At 37.6% G+C, this 18,130-nt stretch overlaps 1 protein-coding gene across 9 annotated transcripts in view; it reads left to right on the top strand.

Moving 5' to 3' along the window:
- Positions 1-16,491, top strand: part of LOC126347783 (luciferin 4-monooxygenase) — a 227,067-nt gene extending 210,576 nt beyond the window's left edge. For 6 of the 9 annotated variants that reach the window (XM_050002304.1, XM_050002305.1, XM_050002301.1 and 3 more), the window contains one exon: positions 14,506-16,491. In XM_050002304.1, coding sequence (XP_049858261.1) covers positions 14,506-14,627 — 122 coding nt within the window. In that variant the 3' untranslated portion in view covers positions 14,628-16,491. The remainder of the gene's footprint in view (positions 1-14,505) is intronic. The other 3 variants (XR_007565168.1, XR_007565169.1, XR_007565170.1) reach the window with 1 other exon arrangement.
- Positions 16,492-18,130: the final 1,639 nt, after the last annotated feature.

Raw genomic sequence — 18,130 nt, 5'->3', positions numbered from 1 at the left:
AATACACTATCCATTCCATTCAGCTACTCTCCTAAGTATTTTGCTGTCTCTGACAGAATCACAATGTCATCAGCAATTCTCAAAATTTTTGTTTGTTCACCCTGAACTTTAATTCCCTTTCCAAACTTCTACTTTGTTTACTTTACTGTTTGCTCAATGTAGAAACTGAGTAACATTGGTAATAGGCTACAGCCCTGCTTAAGCCTTTCTCAGCTACTGCTCCCTCTTTCATGTCCTTCAATTCTTGTAACTTCAGGCTAGCTTTTATACAAGTTCTAAATAATCTTTCACTCCCTGTGTTTTATCCCTGCTAATTGAAAATTTCAAGTGTAGTCCAGTAAACTATGAAAAAAGCTTTCTTTGTATCTATAAATGTTGTAAGTGTCAGTTTGCCTTTCTTCAACATATCTTCTAAAATAAGACAAAGAGTCAGTATTGCCTTGTGTGTTCCTATTTATCTCTGGAACTGAAACTTCTACCAGTTTTTCCATTCTTCTGTAAATAATTCACGTCAAAATTTTGGAACCATGACTTAACAATCTCTTCTTCATCTAGCTAGTTGGCATATAAACTTGTGGTACTGTGGTAGGTGTTCAGTAGATATGGACCTCACAATAAAGTCACATCTCAAAATATAACAAGATTTCAAGGAAATGATGAGACATCTCCATATAGGAGGAAGTTACTTAGAGTAATGAGGGTCAGAAATGGAGGGGGGGGGGGGGGGGGGGGGGGGGGAGACTGGAGGATCACAGTTCTTTGGAAACATATTTCAGGCCACAACAATGGGTTAGACAGAATTACTTCATCATGTCTTGTCATTGTATTCTCTGTGGTGTGTATCTATATCTTTCTTCTTATTTACTTTCAGTTTAATCTATTATTTATTTCTTCTCCATTGGCTACCTATACCTGACCTCTCTTGTGCTGCTGTCCTCAGTCTCCCCTATCCCTTCACGTAACCTGTGTTTCTACTTCTTTTCTACTTAAATGTTCATTCTGCATCTCATACCCTGTACTTTCAAAATTTTCATACAGATTTTAAATTTGTGGTCTTTGTACTAAGAGTGCATAGGGAAACAGAAAGATCATAATGATTAAACAGAAGAAAGGAAGTTTTTGATCTAATACTTCATCTACATTGAGGCCATTAGACACAGAGCAGTAATTTGGTTGAAAGAAAGATGGGGAAGGAAGCAGCTGCAGGATTTTTAAGATACATGCCAGCATTTTTTTAAACCTATTTTGGAAAGACTGTGGTAAAACTAAATGAGGATCACTAGATGTGCATTTAAATCTCAGTCTTCCTCAGTGTAGTCATTGGTGGTATTAATGTCTGCACTCTTGAGAAACATCTGATAAAAACTGGAAAGATGAAATGGAGATTAAGAGCAAATTGAAAAAAGCTCCAGACTACAAAGGAACCTCTATCACATTCTATACAGAATTTAGAAATGAATTATCCCCTCTTTTAACCATAATACTCGTAGTTCCCCTCCACAAAAACTGTGCTGAGTAATTTGAAAAAAGCACAGGCACACCCTTCTATGAGGTAGGCCTCTAATGTGATCCACAAGATTATTATCCAATATGATTGACATCCATATGCTGTAGAAACTTAGAACACATTCTGAGCTAAAATGTAATGAGATACCTTTCACCATGGATTCTGAAAACATTAGTCATGTGAAACCCATTTCCTCAAAAGATATCCTGAAAGCCGTCAACCAAGGCAATCAGATGCAGTATTTCTTGATTTTCAAAAAGCATTTGAATCACCATCTCACCTACATTGAATAACAAAAGTACTATCATATGGTGTATCAAATTAAATTTTTGACTGTAGTGATGACTTGTTAGCAGGGATGATACAGCGTGTTATCTTGGGTGTAGAGTTAGTAGTGGTCTAGAAGTAATATCAAGAATGCCCCAAAGAAATGTGTTGGGGGCATTGCTGTTCATGTCATATAAAAACCTCACATGCTACATTAATAGTAACATCTGTCTGTTATTTATTTATGTTGATGTTGTGGTCTTCAGTCCAGAGAGTGGTTTGATGCAGCTCACCATCCTACTCTATCCTGTGCAATCTTCTTCATCGCTGAATAACTACTGTAACATACATCCTTCTGAATCTGCTTAGTGATTTAATCTCTTGTCTCTCTTTATGATTTTTACCCTCCAATACTAAATTGGTGATCCCTTGATTCCTCAGAACATGCCCTACCAACCGATCCTCTCTTCTAGCCAAGCTGTGCCACAAATACCTCTTCTCCCCAGTTCTACTCAGTACCTCCTCATTAGTTATGTGATCTACCCGTCTAATCTTCAAAATTCTTCTGTATCACCACATTACAAAAGCTTCTATTCTCTTTTTGTCTAAACTATTTATCGTCCGTATTTCACTTCCATTCATGGCTACACTCCATACAAATACTTTCAAAAAAGACCCCATGATATTTAAACCTGCACTCGAAGTTAACAAATTTCTCTTCTTAGGAACTATCAGTTATTTTTCTTCCCAAATAGCAAAACTCATATATTAGTTTAAGTGTCTCATTTCCTAATCTAATTCCCTCAGCATCACCTAATTTAATTTCACTATATTCCGTTATCCTCATTTAGCTTTTGTTGATGTTCATCTTATATCCTGCTTTCAAGATCCTGTCCATTCCGTTCAGCAGCTCTTCCAGGTCCTTTGCTGTTTCTGACAGAATTACAGTGTCACTGGAAAACCTCAAAGTTTTTATTTCTTCTCCGTGGATTTTAATTCCTACTCCTCATTTTTCTTTTGTTTCCTTTACTGCTTGCTCAGTTGTTGCTGTTGTTGTGGTCTTTAGTCCTGAGACTGGTTTGATGCAGCTCTCCAGGCTACTCTATCCTGTGCAAGCTTCTTCATCTCCCAGTACCTACTGCAACGTATATCCTTCTGTATCTGTTTAGTGTATTCGTCTCTTGGTCTCCCTCTACGATTTTTACCCTCCAAGCTGCCCTCCAATGCTAAAGTGGTGATCCCGTGATGCCTCAGAACATGTCCTACCAACCGATCCCTTCTTCTTGTCTTGTGCCACAAACTTCTCTTCTCCCCAATCCTATTCAATTCTTCCTCATTAGTTATGTGATCCACCCATCTAATCTTCAGCATTCTTCTGTAGCACCACATTTCAAAAGCTTCTATTCTCTTCTTGTCCAAACTATTTATCGTCCATGTTTCACTTCCATACATGGCTACACTCCAAACAAATACTTTCAGAAACGACTTCCTGTCACTTAAATCTATACTCCATGTTAAAAATTTCTCTTATTCAGAAACGCTTTCCTTGCCATTGCCAGTCTAAATTTTATATTCTCTCTACTTTGACCATCATCAGTTATTTTGTTCCCCAAATAGCAAAACTCCTTTACTATTTTAAGTGTCTCATTTCCTAATCTAATTCCCTCAGCATCACTCGACTTAATTCAACTACATTCCATTATCCTTGTTTTGCTTTTGTTGATGTTCATCTCATATCCTCTTTTCAAGACACTATCCATTCTGTTCAACTGCTCTTCCAAGTCCTTTGCTGTCTCTGACAGAATTACGATATCATCGGCGAACCTCAAAGTTTTTAATTATTCTCCATGGATTTTAATACCTACTCTGAATTTTTCTTTTGTTTCCTTCACTGATTGCTCAATATACAGATTGAATAACATCGGGAAGAGACTACAACCCTATCTCACTCCCTTTCCAACCACTGTCTCCCTTTCATGTCCCTCGATTCTTATAACTGCCATCTGATTTCTGTACAAATTGTAAATAACCTTTCACTCCCTGTACTTTACCCCTGCCATCTACAGAATTTGAAAGAGAGTATTCCAGTCAACATTGTCAAAAGCTTTCTCTAAGTCTACAAATGCTAGAAATGTAGGTTTGCCCTTCCTTAATCTAGCTTCTAAGATAAGCTGTAGGGTCAGTATTGCCTCACGTGTTCCAACATTTCTATGGAATACTAACTGATCTTCCCCAAGGTCGGCTTCTACCAGTTTTTCCATTTGTCTGTAAAGAATTCGCTTAGTATTTTGCAGCTGTGACTTATTAAACTGATAGTTCCATAATTTTTACTTCTGTCAACACCTGATTTCTTTGGGATTGGAATTATTCTATTCTTCTTGAAGTCTGAGGGTATTTCGCCTATTTCATACATCTTGCTCACCAGATGGTAGAGTTTTGTCAGGACTGGCTCACCCAAGGCCATCAGTAGTTCCAATGGAATGTTGTCTACTGCGGGGGCCTTGTTTCGACTCAGGTCTTTCAGTGCTCTGTCAAACTCTTCATGCAGTATCGTATCTCCCATTTCATCTTCATCTACATCCTCTTCCATTTCCATAATACTGCCCTCATGTACATCACACTAGTATAGATCCTTTATAAGCTCCTTCTATGCCCAGGACTGGTTTTCCATCTGTGCTCTTGATATTCATACAGGTGGTTCTTTTTTCTCCAAAAGCTCTCTTTAATTTTCTGTAAGCAGAATCTACCTTACATTTAGTGACATATGCCTCTAAATTCTTACATTTGTCCTCTAGCCATCTGTGCTTAGCCATTTTGCACTTCCTGTCGAACTCATTTTCAAGACATTTGTACACCTTTTCACCTGATTCATTTATCACATTTTTATATTTTCTCCTTTCATCAACCAAATTTAATATCTCTTCTGTTACCCAAGGGTTTCTACTAGTCCTCATCTTTTTACTTAGTTCACCCTCTGCTGCCTTCACTATTTCATCTTTCAAAGCTAACCATTCTTCTTCTATTGTATTTCTTCCCTCTTTCTTGTCAATCGTTCCCTAATGCTCTGTCTGAAACTCTACAACCTCTGGTTCTTTCAGTTTATCCAGGTCCTATCTCCTTAAATTCCTACCTATTTGCAGTTTCTTCGATTTTAATCTACTGTTCATAATCAATAAATTTTGTCCCTGGAAATGTCTTGCAATTTAAAACCTGTCTTGCCATTATATAATCTATCTGAAACCATCCAGTGTGTTCAGACCTCTTCCACATAAACAATCTTCTTTCATGATTCTTAAACCAAGTAATAGCTACGAGTAAGTTATGCTCTGTGGAAAATTCTACCAGGTGGCTTCCTCTTTCATTCCTTACCCTCAGTCCAAATTCACCTACTAATTTTCCTACTCTTCCTTTTCCTACTATCGAATTCCAGTCACCCATGACTATTAAATTTTCATCTCCCTTAACTATCTGAATAATTTCTTTTATTTCATCATACATTTCTTCAATCTCTTCATCATCTGCGGAGCTTATTAGCATATAAAATTTACTATTGTGGTAGGAATGGCCTTCTTGTCTATCTTGGCTACATTATTGCACTCACTGTGCTGTTCATAGCTGCTTATGTGTGCTCCTATTTTTTTTTAAATTCATTATTAAACCTACTCCAGCATTACCATTATTTGATTTTGTGTTTATAACCCTGTATTCACCTGACCACAAGTCTTGTTGCTTCTACCATCAAACTTCACTAATTCCCACTATATTTAACTTTAACGTATCCACTTCCCTTTTTAAATTTTCTAACATACCTGCCTGATTAAGCGATCTGATGTTCCAAGCTCAGATCTGTAGAAGGCCAGTTTTGTTTCTCTTGATAACGACGTCCTGTTGAGTAGTCCCCACCCAGAGATCCGAATGGAGGACTATTTTACCTCTGGAGTATTTTACCCAAGAGGATGCCATCATAATTTAACCATACAGTAAAGCTGCATGCCTTCAACAAAAATTACAGCTGTAGTTTCCCCTAGTTTTTAGCCATTTACAGTATCAACACAGCAAGGCCGTTTTGGTTAATGTTACTAGGCCAAAGATCAGTCAATCATTCAGAATGTTTCCTCTGCTACAACTGAAAAGCTGTTGCCCCTCTTCAGGATCCACATGTCCGTCTAGCCTCTCAACAGATTCCCCCCCTCCCCTGCCGCCACCTGTTGTGGCTGCACCTGTGGTACAGCAGTCTTTATTGCTGAGGTGTGCTTGTCTCCCCACCATGGTCTATGGTTAATAGGGGGAGACAGTTATCTATAACAAAGTACAATCCAAAAGCTCCATAAATATTCCATCAGATGATTTGAAGTGATGCAGAAGTTGGCAGTTTTGTTTAAAAGTTCAGAAATGTAAAATTGTGCACTTCATAATATGAAAAATTTATTGTATCCTATGACTACAATATCAGTAAAACCACAACTGGAATCTATCAACTCATACAAATATCTGGGTGTAACAGTATGTAAGGATATGAAATGTAATAATCACATAGGCAGAATCATAGATAAAGCAGACACTAGACTTCAGTCTATTGTGGGTATATTGGGAAAAATGTAGTTAGTCATAAAGGACATTGTTTACAAAATACTTGTGTGACCCCTCCTTGAATACTGTTCTAGTGTGTGAGACCCACATCAAACATATGTAAGAGGGATGTTGAATGTATACAGAGAAGGGGAGCATGAACCGCAGTAGCTTTTTTTTTTTTACTCATGGTAGAGCGTCAAGGAAATTATGATAAATCTGAACTGATGTACGCTTGAAGATAAATGCAAAATATTTGGCAAAATGGTTTCCACTACCAGTAATAAGTGAGGAATCTACCACAGAGACAAATTTAGACTAATTGCCATGCACACACAGAGGTATTTTAAGCAGTCATTCTCCACACATTCCATATGCAAATGGAGTGTTCAGAAACTTTAATATGTGATACAATAAGAAGTATTCTCTGCCATGCACTGCACAGTGGTTAGCAGAGAAAGATGTAGAGTCAAGCTTACTGATTTACATTTTGTGGGAGGTCATTTACATATAACATAAACAATGCTGTTCCATGTACTATACTTTTAAGGACATCGTGCTTTACTGTAAATAACTCTACCTGTATGCCAGATTCCAACATGTTGTTTCCTATTTGTTATACAGGGATTTACAACATTAATTCTTTTGAATTGCATCCCAATAAAGGTGATAATTATTAACACTATCAAATATAATTAAACATTTCCCTGAGACACTGAAGCAGAAGAAATGAATCAAAATTTGTGCTGCAGTCAGGACTTGAATCTGGGTCTTCTTGCTTGGCAGAAATGCTAACCATTACACCAATGCAGTACAATGGTCATCAGAGCTGCATAAACTACCCAAGATGAGTACCCTCCCCAACACAAACTTCAATTCATATCTTCTGCTTATTTTCCCTTACATTGTCACTAATCCCAAGGCTCTCTGACATTGGAATGGCAGCTTTTATCCTTATCGTAGATAATGAAGAGACTTAAATGTCTTGGGGAAACATTTAATTATAAGATCTCCTTTGGTGCAGGACTTCCCCATTTGTCCAATGCTGGGGTGCTGTTCCAGTGTTGGAGAGCCCTGGCATTAGTGACAATGTAAGGGAAAATAAGCAGAAGATATGAATTGAAGTTTGTGTTGAGGAGGGCACTCAGCTTGGTTAGTTCATGCAGCAATGTTGACCATTGTACTGCGGTGGTGTAATGGTTAGCATTTCTGCCTAGCAAGCAAGAAGACCCGGGTTCAAGTCTTGGCTGCAGCACAAGTTCTTATTCATTTATTCTGCTTTGATCGTTACCATAAAATATATTAGAGAGGTTAATAAAGATAATGCAATTTGGTTGAGAGAACTCAGAACATGGTCAAATAATACAATATGTTGTTCCCAATCTTTATTTTTTATAATTATTTCGTACATTTTAGCAAAAAGAAAATTACTGGTGTTGGCCTGGTGTGATTATTAAAACTGGGATTTTGCCTCTGTAGCACAAGGATGTCAAGGCTGGTTTAATGCCCAGGCAACATAAGCAAGGACTTGGGGCACCAAGCTGAGACGAGTGCCAGAGGTGCCCATGTGCAACTGGGTTATTAATTAGTAGCAAAAATTGTGTGAGGGCACAGAATTTTTATGTAGTCAAATTCTGGACCTCTCCTTTTAAAGACAGAGATGCAAAGCTTTCTGTACCATTGTTGTCTTATATAAATGAGGAATCATGTAGTCTGCTAATAGCAGGGTAAAGGAGAATGTTTGAAATAGAGTACATACCGCATTTATGAAGTATAAACTATATGGAAAAAGTCTATGAGGTTTGTAAGTGCAATTTATTCAAGCACATGACATAACAATTAATTACAACAGGTAGTCATAATCAGAAGACTGCTAAGAACATCTGTACCTATACTTTGTTTCTAGCTCAGAGACATTATGGAGAATCAAAGAATTTATACTGCACATGTGAAATATTTAGCAGATGATTCAGTGTTCATATCACTGTCCACATCATCCCCCCCCCCCCCCCCCCCCCCCCCCTCTCCTGAATGTCAATGGTGTTTGGAGTTGAAATGTATGTGGTGCACAAAACAAGTTGTGTCTTGCAGTTCACTTGGAGACACAGTTGGTAGCAGTGGAAGATAAGATGTGTCCAGTGTCCTCATAGAACTCACATCTCAATGTTAGCTGGGGTGAAAACTTGAGTCATAGATATCAATATTGATGTTGAATATTTTGTTACGGCATGCCAATACCATGTATGGGTCATCTTATGGTGGGTGAAGAGATTTATGAATAGCATTGTGTCAGATGAAAGCCTAATTGCATTATTTAAGCCACGGTCACTGAGTAGAATGTTCTTTGGAAATTGCAGGATGGAGCATGTGGATTTGTGAACGTTGCTGCACAAAATCCTATGCTTCAGAAATACTGTTTGGTATGTTGGTAAATAACTCTCTCAGCAATCAAAGTACATCACCATTCACTAACTCAGCCATTATAGTGTGAGAGCTTCTTTGACAGCTGTCTAGAGGCATTGTAGAATGATAGGTAGACTGTCAGTCCAATGCTCTGAGCCTTGGTTTCTGAGAAAGGCCATTAATTGCTGATGAAGCCCCATTCCACAAGACTGTTAACAGTGGCTTGGTAAGTGCAGGTTCGAATACAGCTCATAACGATCAATTCTGAGAGTGCTTTAAAGAGATATGACTTGAACTCTTGTCCTGATCAGTAGCAACATGGAGAGGAATGCCAAAGCACAGGACCCAGTCACACAAGAAGTTTTTGGCTATGGCTGCTTTCGTTGTGTCTTTCATAGGGTAGGCTTCAGGCCAACAATAAAAAAGTTCAATTGCTGTCAGGCAATATTGTTACCCTTCTGACAGTAGCAAAGGTCCAGTGATGTCAATGTGGAAATGTTCAAAGCTTTGACTCAGAGGAAGGGGGTGTTACATGCTGAGTGACTTTGTTGCAGTGACAAGCACTGCACTGGCAAACAAATGCCTCACAATCCTGTTTGATGTTTGGCCAAATAAATGCCTTCTTCGCCAGTCATTCACTAGTCCTCACTCCTGGTTGAGAGAGTCTGTGAGGAGGTGAAATTGCTTTGTTGCAAAAATCTGCTGTAATGAACAGTCACACTTGTGGTATTGATAATTCCCAGAATAGTGATATGTTCCAGCACTTGTGGTATTGATAATTCACAGAATAGTTATATGTTTGAGATCAGTATTTGGTTGGACTGGAGCTATAAGCCCCATGGTGGTTCAAGGCATACCTTTAGTTCACTGTTTCTTTATTGGGTGTTGGTAAGCACAATGAAGTCAATTTCCTTTAGTTCCTTTGTGACAGCATTAAAGTGAGATAGTGCATTTGTTGATCCATTTTGCTTATCGCCAAACATGCTGAATGGCTGTTGTAAGTTGCTCAATGAAGTCCAGATAACATAACTGGTGCGGTGATGCTTTGTCTGGCTTTTGATGGAAAGTAAACCCAAGTGTCTTATGGTCTTTGAGACGTGTAAAATGTCTACCATCAAGAGTATGCATAAATTTTTGATTGAGGCAAACACCACATAGAGCTCATGGCCATATATTGTCCAATTTGCTTGCAAAGGTGATGATTTATTGCTGAAGAAAACTACAGCTTGCCATTCATTTTGCACATATAGTAACACTGTTTCAATTGCAGTTGATGATGTATCTACCATAACTGAGAGAGGTGCATCAGGAAGAGAATTAGCCAACAATTCAACCTCTGCAGTGGCAGCTTTTACTTTTTCTAAGGATGCTTTCTTTTTTTCAATCCACCATAGATTGTCTTCAGGTTTAGGTGAACCTTTTAGCATTTCATTGAGAGGTGCTGCCTACAGTGCATGACTGCACACTGTAGCCTGGGGTAAATGAGAAATAGTTTACACTCTGTTTTGAAGTCATGGAATTCCTTGTGAATTGATAAAGTACCCTAAGAATTTTATTAGCACTGCTCTGAAGACACATTTCTGTGAGTTAATCACTAAACCATGTTCTTGTAGCCTAGTGAATAGTTGCTGTAGATGTGCTAGGTGATCTGGCTTGCTAGAGATCATTACAAGCAGGCCATCAGTGTAGATGTAACATAACACACTCAAAAGTCTTGCACAGCATTGAACAGTCAAAATGGCATTCACACAAATTTGTAAAATCTGAAAAGAGTGCAGACAACGGCTTTGAGCATATCGTCCAGTATTCTACCATGAAAACTGAGAAAAAGGGTAAACTGAGAGTTCAGCATCTGTGTCATTGAGTAATTGTAGCTTAGCAGAGTGCTCTGTTGTAAACTGTCAATAGTTTTCTGATTTGAAATTAGTCATAGTCACTACTGATTTCTGGTGGCATTTCCCTTGGCACAGCTGAGTCAACACTGCCGAGATTCAGGTCCAAATCTTTTGTGATACCAGCAGTTACTCTCCCTGTTGAGCAAATTTTCCTGGTGAGCTAATTTCTGCTGGAAGAGTGTCACTATTGTGCCATACATAACCCCAGGCAAATTAGTCAGAAAATCAGCAAATGGGAGAAAATTTTATAAAGTTTTGAATCTTCGGAAAATACTCATATGGGGTATAGTAATAAGAAACAGAATAGTTCCCCTTCGTAAGGGGGGGGGGGGGGGGGGGGGGGGCGCAGCACGTTCCCAGTTAACTCGTCCAAAGGTCAGTTTGTACCACATTTTAAACTTATACCCAAAAAGGCTCATTTTTCGGATGGAGCTCTTATCAATAAATATATTCCTCGCAAAACTGCACGTGAAAAAGATCTTTCCATTTATATGAATGGTATTTGAATTATAAGAATTGGAATAGAATTTTTTTAACATAATAGTTTGCAGTTATTTTTGCTTGGCTGAGTATTTAAATGAAAAGTTTATGGAAATATTTTGAAGCCTGTATATTATACTTGATGATATTTCTTTTGCAATCAGTATTGTTGAAATCAGGGGTACATGCCAACAAAGAAAACTCAAGTTCCCCTTCCCATTCACTCAATGCTCACCTACCTCTATTGTCACTGTCGTTTCTTCCTACCTAGTGTCCAGTTGAGTTGAGTTAATATAATGAACTGTCAAAGTAGTGCCAGAGTATTCTGTTTTTGTGGCAGTATTTATCAGTTTGTGATGTTATGAAGTGATTCTTCTTAGTCTCACTTCTTTTGTCTGGACTGAGGAAACAATAATGCTGGGCCCTACTACCTGTTTTATTTGTGGAAAATATGTTTCGGAAGGAGAGACATCAACAGTGATGAAGGACTTGGATACTCTGAAATGCGTCAGTAAGGAATGGAAGGAGGGGGCTCATAATCTAACAGTGTTTTCCCAAAGTTTCAAAACTTTATAAATTTTCCCCCCATTTTTCCTAATTTATCCGGACTACATGTGTAGTGCCATATCTGTAGGGCCATGAATTGCTTAACAGTTCAGCTACTTGTTCTTGCAGTGCTTCCAAAGAGCATTGAGGTCACCAGTGCAAACTGTAAGTATTTAATGTGCATCCACAGGTAAGCATGAGAGCCACATATTCCACAGAATATCATCATTAATTGCAGTAACTGCCAGTGTGCAAAGATGATGAAGTAGCTGAGATGGCACGTGGCCACTGAGTTCTTCATTGCAGAGCAGGTTTTCAAATCACTTAGCTTCTGACTGCGTCAAATGTGTGCTTAATGGAGCTGTATCTTTCAGTGCTTAGTGGAGAAGCTAGGATATCTTGTACTTCTGCAGCCATCTGTTCAAAAAGTGCAGCCATGATGTAACTGTATTTACAGTTTTCAACATTACCATCAGCTGTAATTTCATTATCAATTTATTGGCAACCAGTTTCAATGATACACTGTGTCACCATCAGGCCTTCTAAATACATAGTGGCTGAATTTTCCTGAAAGACATCAACAAGAAAGTTCCGTGTGAAAACAACTGGTATCCACATCAGCTCTTGTAAGCAACCACATATGTTGAGACCACAAACAGAAGTACAGCAAATGAGAATGTCTGTGTAGCATAATGTTTGTGTTGTATGATGATTACAATGATGATAATGATAAGAGAAGGTAGATAGTGAAACACAATGCCAGCGTATAGCCTAGCCAGCATATAGCCTACTGCTTGCGAATAGCACCAAGGGGGCTCCCAAGGTTAACGTCCCCATCCAACATGCAGTTCACCATCAACAGCATCACATGCCCTCGCTTCATGAGACATTCATCAAGAAAAGCACCAAGGGGTCCACTAACCTTAATGGCCCCATCCAATGGATGAATCAACATCAACATGCACCATCACATGCCCTCGCTTCATGAGACATGGTGGAGAGGTTTGATATTTAAACTGGGACATTGCTGCAAAGTTTGGTGTTCAGGAACTTCATGCCACCACCTCTCTCGCCTTTGCTGGCCAAATACTGGCAGTGAAAACTTTTTTCCACCACCAGGATTCAAACTGGCCTACCCCCCAGATTGAGTGCCACTACACAAGTGTGCATTAGCAACCTTGTCCATGGAGAAGGGTGTAATTGGACATAGGATCACAATTCTTGTTGGTAAGTCAGTGCTTGTTATGGTACGCATTGATTATGAAACGCAGTTGCTCATGAGTGATTGTGCACAATGCAATTGATATGAAAACTTACAGTCCAGCGCGCGACTCAATTCTTCTGGCATGGTATGTGATTTAATCATTCTGGTGCATGATTCAGAAAGGTGGGTCATTAAATGTTGTGTGTAAATGCAGTTTATTTAAACACACAACATACACTCTAAATACTGTGAGTAACTGTGATTGTAAGACTGCTAAGAAAGTGTACATCTATACTTCGTTTTTTGTCAGATGCAGTGTAGAGAATCAAAGAGTTTGCATTGCACACATGAAATACTTGCCAGATGATTCACTATCCATATATATGTAAAATATAAATAATAATAATAATATACATAAATGAAATAATATTTTCATGATTTTGTCACCATAATTCTTTGACATGGTGACTGTGGTGTGAAACAGGAATCTGAAAGCAAGAAGTTCTTGGTGGCAAAATCATAAAAAAATATTATTGAATCATTTTCCATTGTAATTTATCCCTTATTATTACACTCTTCCCTGATGGAAATGTTCATCCACAGGATTAAACAACAGTTTACATTTATAGCATGAATCTGTACATCATGCAGTCTGTGTGGACATACAAATTCCAATACTCAAACAAACTTGTAGCTTTTTGGAACAAGTTTTTACATACAAATTCTTGCATATAGTTTTCATTGATAGTCTTTAAAATCTGTTATTCCAAGGTAGTCCTTACAATGTCCAAACAGAGTTGGAAGCTCTGTCCCATACTTGCTGTGATGTAAAGACAGTTCTGGCGAACTTAAAATGCTGCACGCCACCGTAGGAGTACCTCAAGCAGAAGGCAGCACAAACAAATATTTGTACAAACCATGTAGTATCATGTTCAAAAATATGGAACTGTTCTTCGTTTGAAACATTCCCCTTCACCCCATCACAGATAAATTGTGCTATTATTCATTTATGTAAGATGACAACAGTACAGAAAAATTCAACCCCTTACTTCAAAAGGAGAGATCCCAAATTTAACTATGTAAAAATTCTGTACCCTCACAATTGATGTGAGTGAAAATGTACAAGCAGGGGGGAAGGGGGTGCCAAATGGTATGTTTCTTGTGAAGGAAAATGTTCTCTTACAGGATCTTTGAGCAAAAATTTAAATTTGAGAGCTTGAGGCTTTCATCTGATTATGGTTAGCAGCTTAATAAGATTTCAACTTGAGTTAAATAAGATCATTTCCATAACGGGGATGAAAGCAGTCCAGTGTACTGTTTGGCTTCATGCAAGTACCAGCTTGACATGCATGCAGAAAGTAAAGTTTACTATTTAAGGTGTGAAAACAAACTGATACATTAATTTTACTGTCTCAAGAAAGCAATAGTAGTAGTACTGACATAAATCATATAGTTGAAAAGTCTGGTCTGGTGCTACTGTTTATGGTAAGAATAATGATGATGAAGAATCAGTGTACTCACAAAAAGTAATAATGTGTTTTCACATCAAAATTACACTAATTTCATGAAATTGTTTTTATTGTATGTTAATTACAGAGATGCAGTACATTAACTGAATAATTTCATTATTACAGGTTTGGTTTCACCTCAGAAACGTTTACGTGGTGGTGTAAGATTTGTTAACGCTATCCCAAAAACTGCAAGTGGAAAAATTTTGAGACGTCTTTTGAAGGACATAACAGTTTCTAAACTATGATTCATTATATGCCATGATCATACCAATTTTTCAAGGGATGCACAAGCTGTCAAAGGTTGGCACCACCCAACATAGTTCATCATTGTCAGGGTCAATGACATTTAGCTAGGAAATCATAATACTTTGATTAACCAGAGCAATCAACAGTGTATTTACCAGTCATAAATACTTATCATATGCACTTGTGAAAAAAAGGATATATAATCTTACTTTAAAGACAACTAGTTTACCTTTTTGCTCCAGTTTGAAATATTCACAATAAACAGTTATTTTATATATTTTATTTTCAGTTCTTTATCACACATGTTAAAATGAAGCATTTTTCATAACAATGAATTGTTTTTCAAACTTTTAAACAGAGAGCTTTTGTTATCTTTGCATAACGTCATTATATAAACACTACAAAAAACCAGATCTCATAAATAGTACATACTTATTTAATATTTTAGAAGAAAAAAAAACATTTGTAGACCAGTCAATAAGCCAAATAGCATTCATTGTCTATTACACAGTGAAACTGGAACATTCTATTTTTGGCAAAGTAACAAGAGATGTATGACAACAGTGATACAGTCAAAATATTGAAAAAGGATGAAAGTACATACTCATTGACTGAATATTTTATGAAACAGAAAATTCATTCAGGAAATAATCATACACATTATTTACCAAAAATTAACTCATTAACTTTACAAAATATTAAGGTGTATTTGTAGAAAATAGCACAAACATATAGCTTACAAACTTATTATGTGCAAATGAAACACCTGAACAGAGTTCAAAATAAAAGTAATAAAACAGAGCCTCTTTTATATGTCTTATAGGATGCCTGAACATGATAGGCAAAGAACAGAAGGTCAGAATCCTTCATGGAGTTGACATAATGAGGAAGAAAGAGACCAAAACATAAATTCAACAGTAAGACACTGTGGCAGATAAAGAACTAATAACTGCAACAGCAGATATCAAATTACCAGCAGCAACTGCATAATGAACAAATGCATCAGGAACAATTTCTTGAAAAAGCCATATTCCAGCAAGCAATGTGTGGTAACAGTAAAATTTCCAGAGCAAGTAATTAGCACAGCAATATTGGCCCAGAGGATTACTTGCAAGGACAAGGGTAGACTGCAACAAAAACTTGGAAGATTGTTGACTTAATAAATACAGCACTTGTAGTTGAAGCTAAGGCAAAAAGAACTATTGCCAGTGCCATTAACTGTGTGGACAATAAAATTCTGCATCGGATATTGAAATATGAAGTAATTAATGGCACCCATTTTGTGTGTCGAGTCTCAGGGAACATTTACAATATGGCCTTGCTACTGGCTCATCACAATTTCCATGAATCTTGCTACTTGCCAGGAGCATTTACACAGTACTAGCTTAATACATTACTTGTAATGGTGTGAAGTGAAAAGCATGTTCTCTGTATCATCTGACATCAGTGACAGTGGTTTATTTGGTACAAAAAAGTGATTTTTGGGAAGAAATGGTGTTTTCATGCACTCTTTGAATGTAGATACTTTCGCCAGTTCTAAAAATAGACAACAGTTATCCAGAGCACATTTTCTGACATTTACTAACATTGCATCAAATTTTTCAGTTTATTGCAAATATTTCTGAACCAGAAATAGTTGTACAAATGAGGATTTGGCCCATCATTGTTAATGAAATACCTTTGCAGATTTTCATCCTCTTATTTCCAATATAAATATAAGTTATGTGATGCAAACAAATTGATTTACAGAAACTGTTATGTCTGATATTATCCAGTACGAAACTGTAATGATAATATGTAGGCCTCTGGTCCCAGGCAGTTTTACACCTAATTCTGGATAAAATAAATGCTTGTTTGAAAATGCCTCTTGTAGTTTCCATTCTTAAAATTATCTCCTGAGCTCACAATGAACACTGCCATCTACATATGATGGTTTCACAGGTAGGATACTGTGTATTGAATCATATTATTTTTTTAGTCTTTCCTTATATATAAGCTGTGTGTAAACTGAATAAGTTATAGACACCACCAAGGTAAATTAACGAGGTGTTTTGTGGTAAGGATAATGTTTTATGCATTATTAAATATCTGTATGAAACAAAGAAAAAAATACACTCTTCAATTTATTAATGCATGTATCTTCACCCTTTTGTTTCGGGAAGCAGTAGCATATGGATGTATGCTTGGATTGTTAACAATGTGTATTTTAACCATTCATGAAAAGTATTATAAAAGTTATTAGAAAAGGAATATTTATTCACACAGTTATAAGGTAATGTAATGATATTAAAGGTCTGTTGATATTGATTGCAGTTAAAGTTCAACCAAGATGGTGCACAGATTCATAAATTCCCTTCAAATTTTTTTCAACTATTCTTTCCAATCAATTTTTCCAATTATTCAAGCAATTATTAATCTATTTCCATTTCCACATAACTATTCACCTGGGAAAATGCAGCCAATTTACATAGGTGTAAATGTATATAATGTCCAAGAAACTGTGTAAATGAGGAAAAATTCTGTAAACAACAGTACAGCTAGAGTGATCTTGAAGCAGCCAATCACATTCAAGCCTCGCCCCAATAATGACTGTGGCTCGAAACTAGCACAGTGTGGGCAACAGTGCAGCAAGCAGCAGTGATGCAGGGTAAACATACCAGTCAGAGGCCATGGAGTTATTTCATCATTTCCAGGCCATGCCAGACATGTGTGAGAAGTGAATCTGTAGCACCTACATACCCTTACTTCCATAACAGGAAACAGAGAGTCACATTAATAAATGCTTGTATGATAATAAAACTGAATAAGGTTTGGGTCTCCACATATTCTTAATCCCCATACATGACTTTTGAACACCCACAAGTGTGGTAAACCACGTCTTACTATTTGTCTTGTACTGGTATCATCTCCGTGGCTACCACAACATTTCAGAAGGTGTTGATGCAAGCCATCGCTATTTAACACACTCGTGTAGGAACCAGGCTGTGTGGGGCCAGCCACCAGGTAGCAGCACAATCAAACATCAGAAGACAGCACCACATAAGGGCCTGTGCATACCACCAACATGTTGAGTAACAAACTAATTTCATATAACCCAGGAGAGGAGAGCACTCTCACTCGGTTCGATATTTTTCTTCCTCATAATAACTTGGACTCTGCTCTCAGGACCAATTGTGATTTGTATATTGGACTTGGCCTGGCTTGTACTCTGGATTTGTAAGGAATATCAGAACTATGCACACATTAAAATGCGTATGATGTTGTGCACATTCATATTTGTGTGTGAAATTATTATACAAGTGGTGACAAGGGCAGTGAGACTTTCATGTGTGTCTGTCACCAGTTTCATGATGTCTACCAGTGTGTCCTTGGAGGTGGTGCTTCAGTATTTACTGCAGCAGCAGCTGGAAAGCCATTGGCATTTGGTTTTATGATAGCAGGAACACTTGGCCATGTTGGACAGGATGTTGACCGCATTGCTGGCAGAGCCACAGCAACTGCC

The sequence above is a fragment of the Schistocerca gregaria genome, chromosome 1 (assembly GCF_023897955.1).
Source record: "Schistocerca gregaria isolate iqSchGreg1 chromosome 1, iqSchGreg1.2, whole genome shotgun sequence".
Lineage (NCBI taxonomy): Eukaryota > Metazoa > Arthropoda > Insecta > Orthoptera > Acrididae > Schistocerca > Schistocerca gregaria.
The sequence above is the reverse complement of the archived record's forward strand: the minus strand, read 5'-3'. Positions and strand labels throughout refer to the sequence as shown.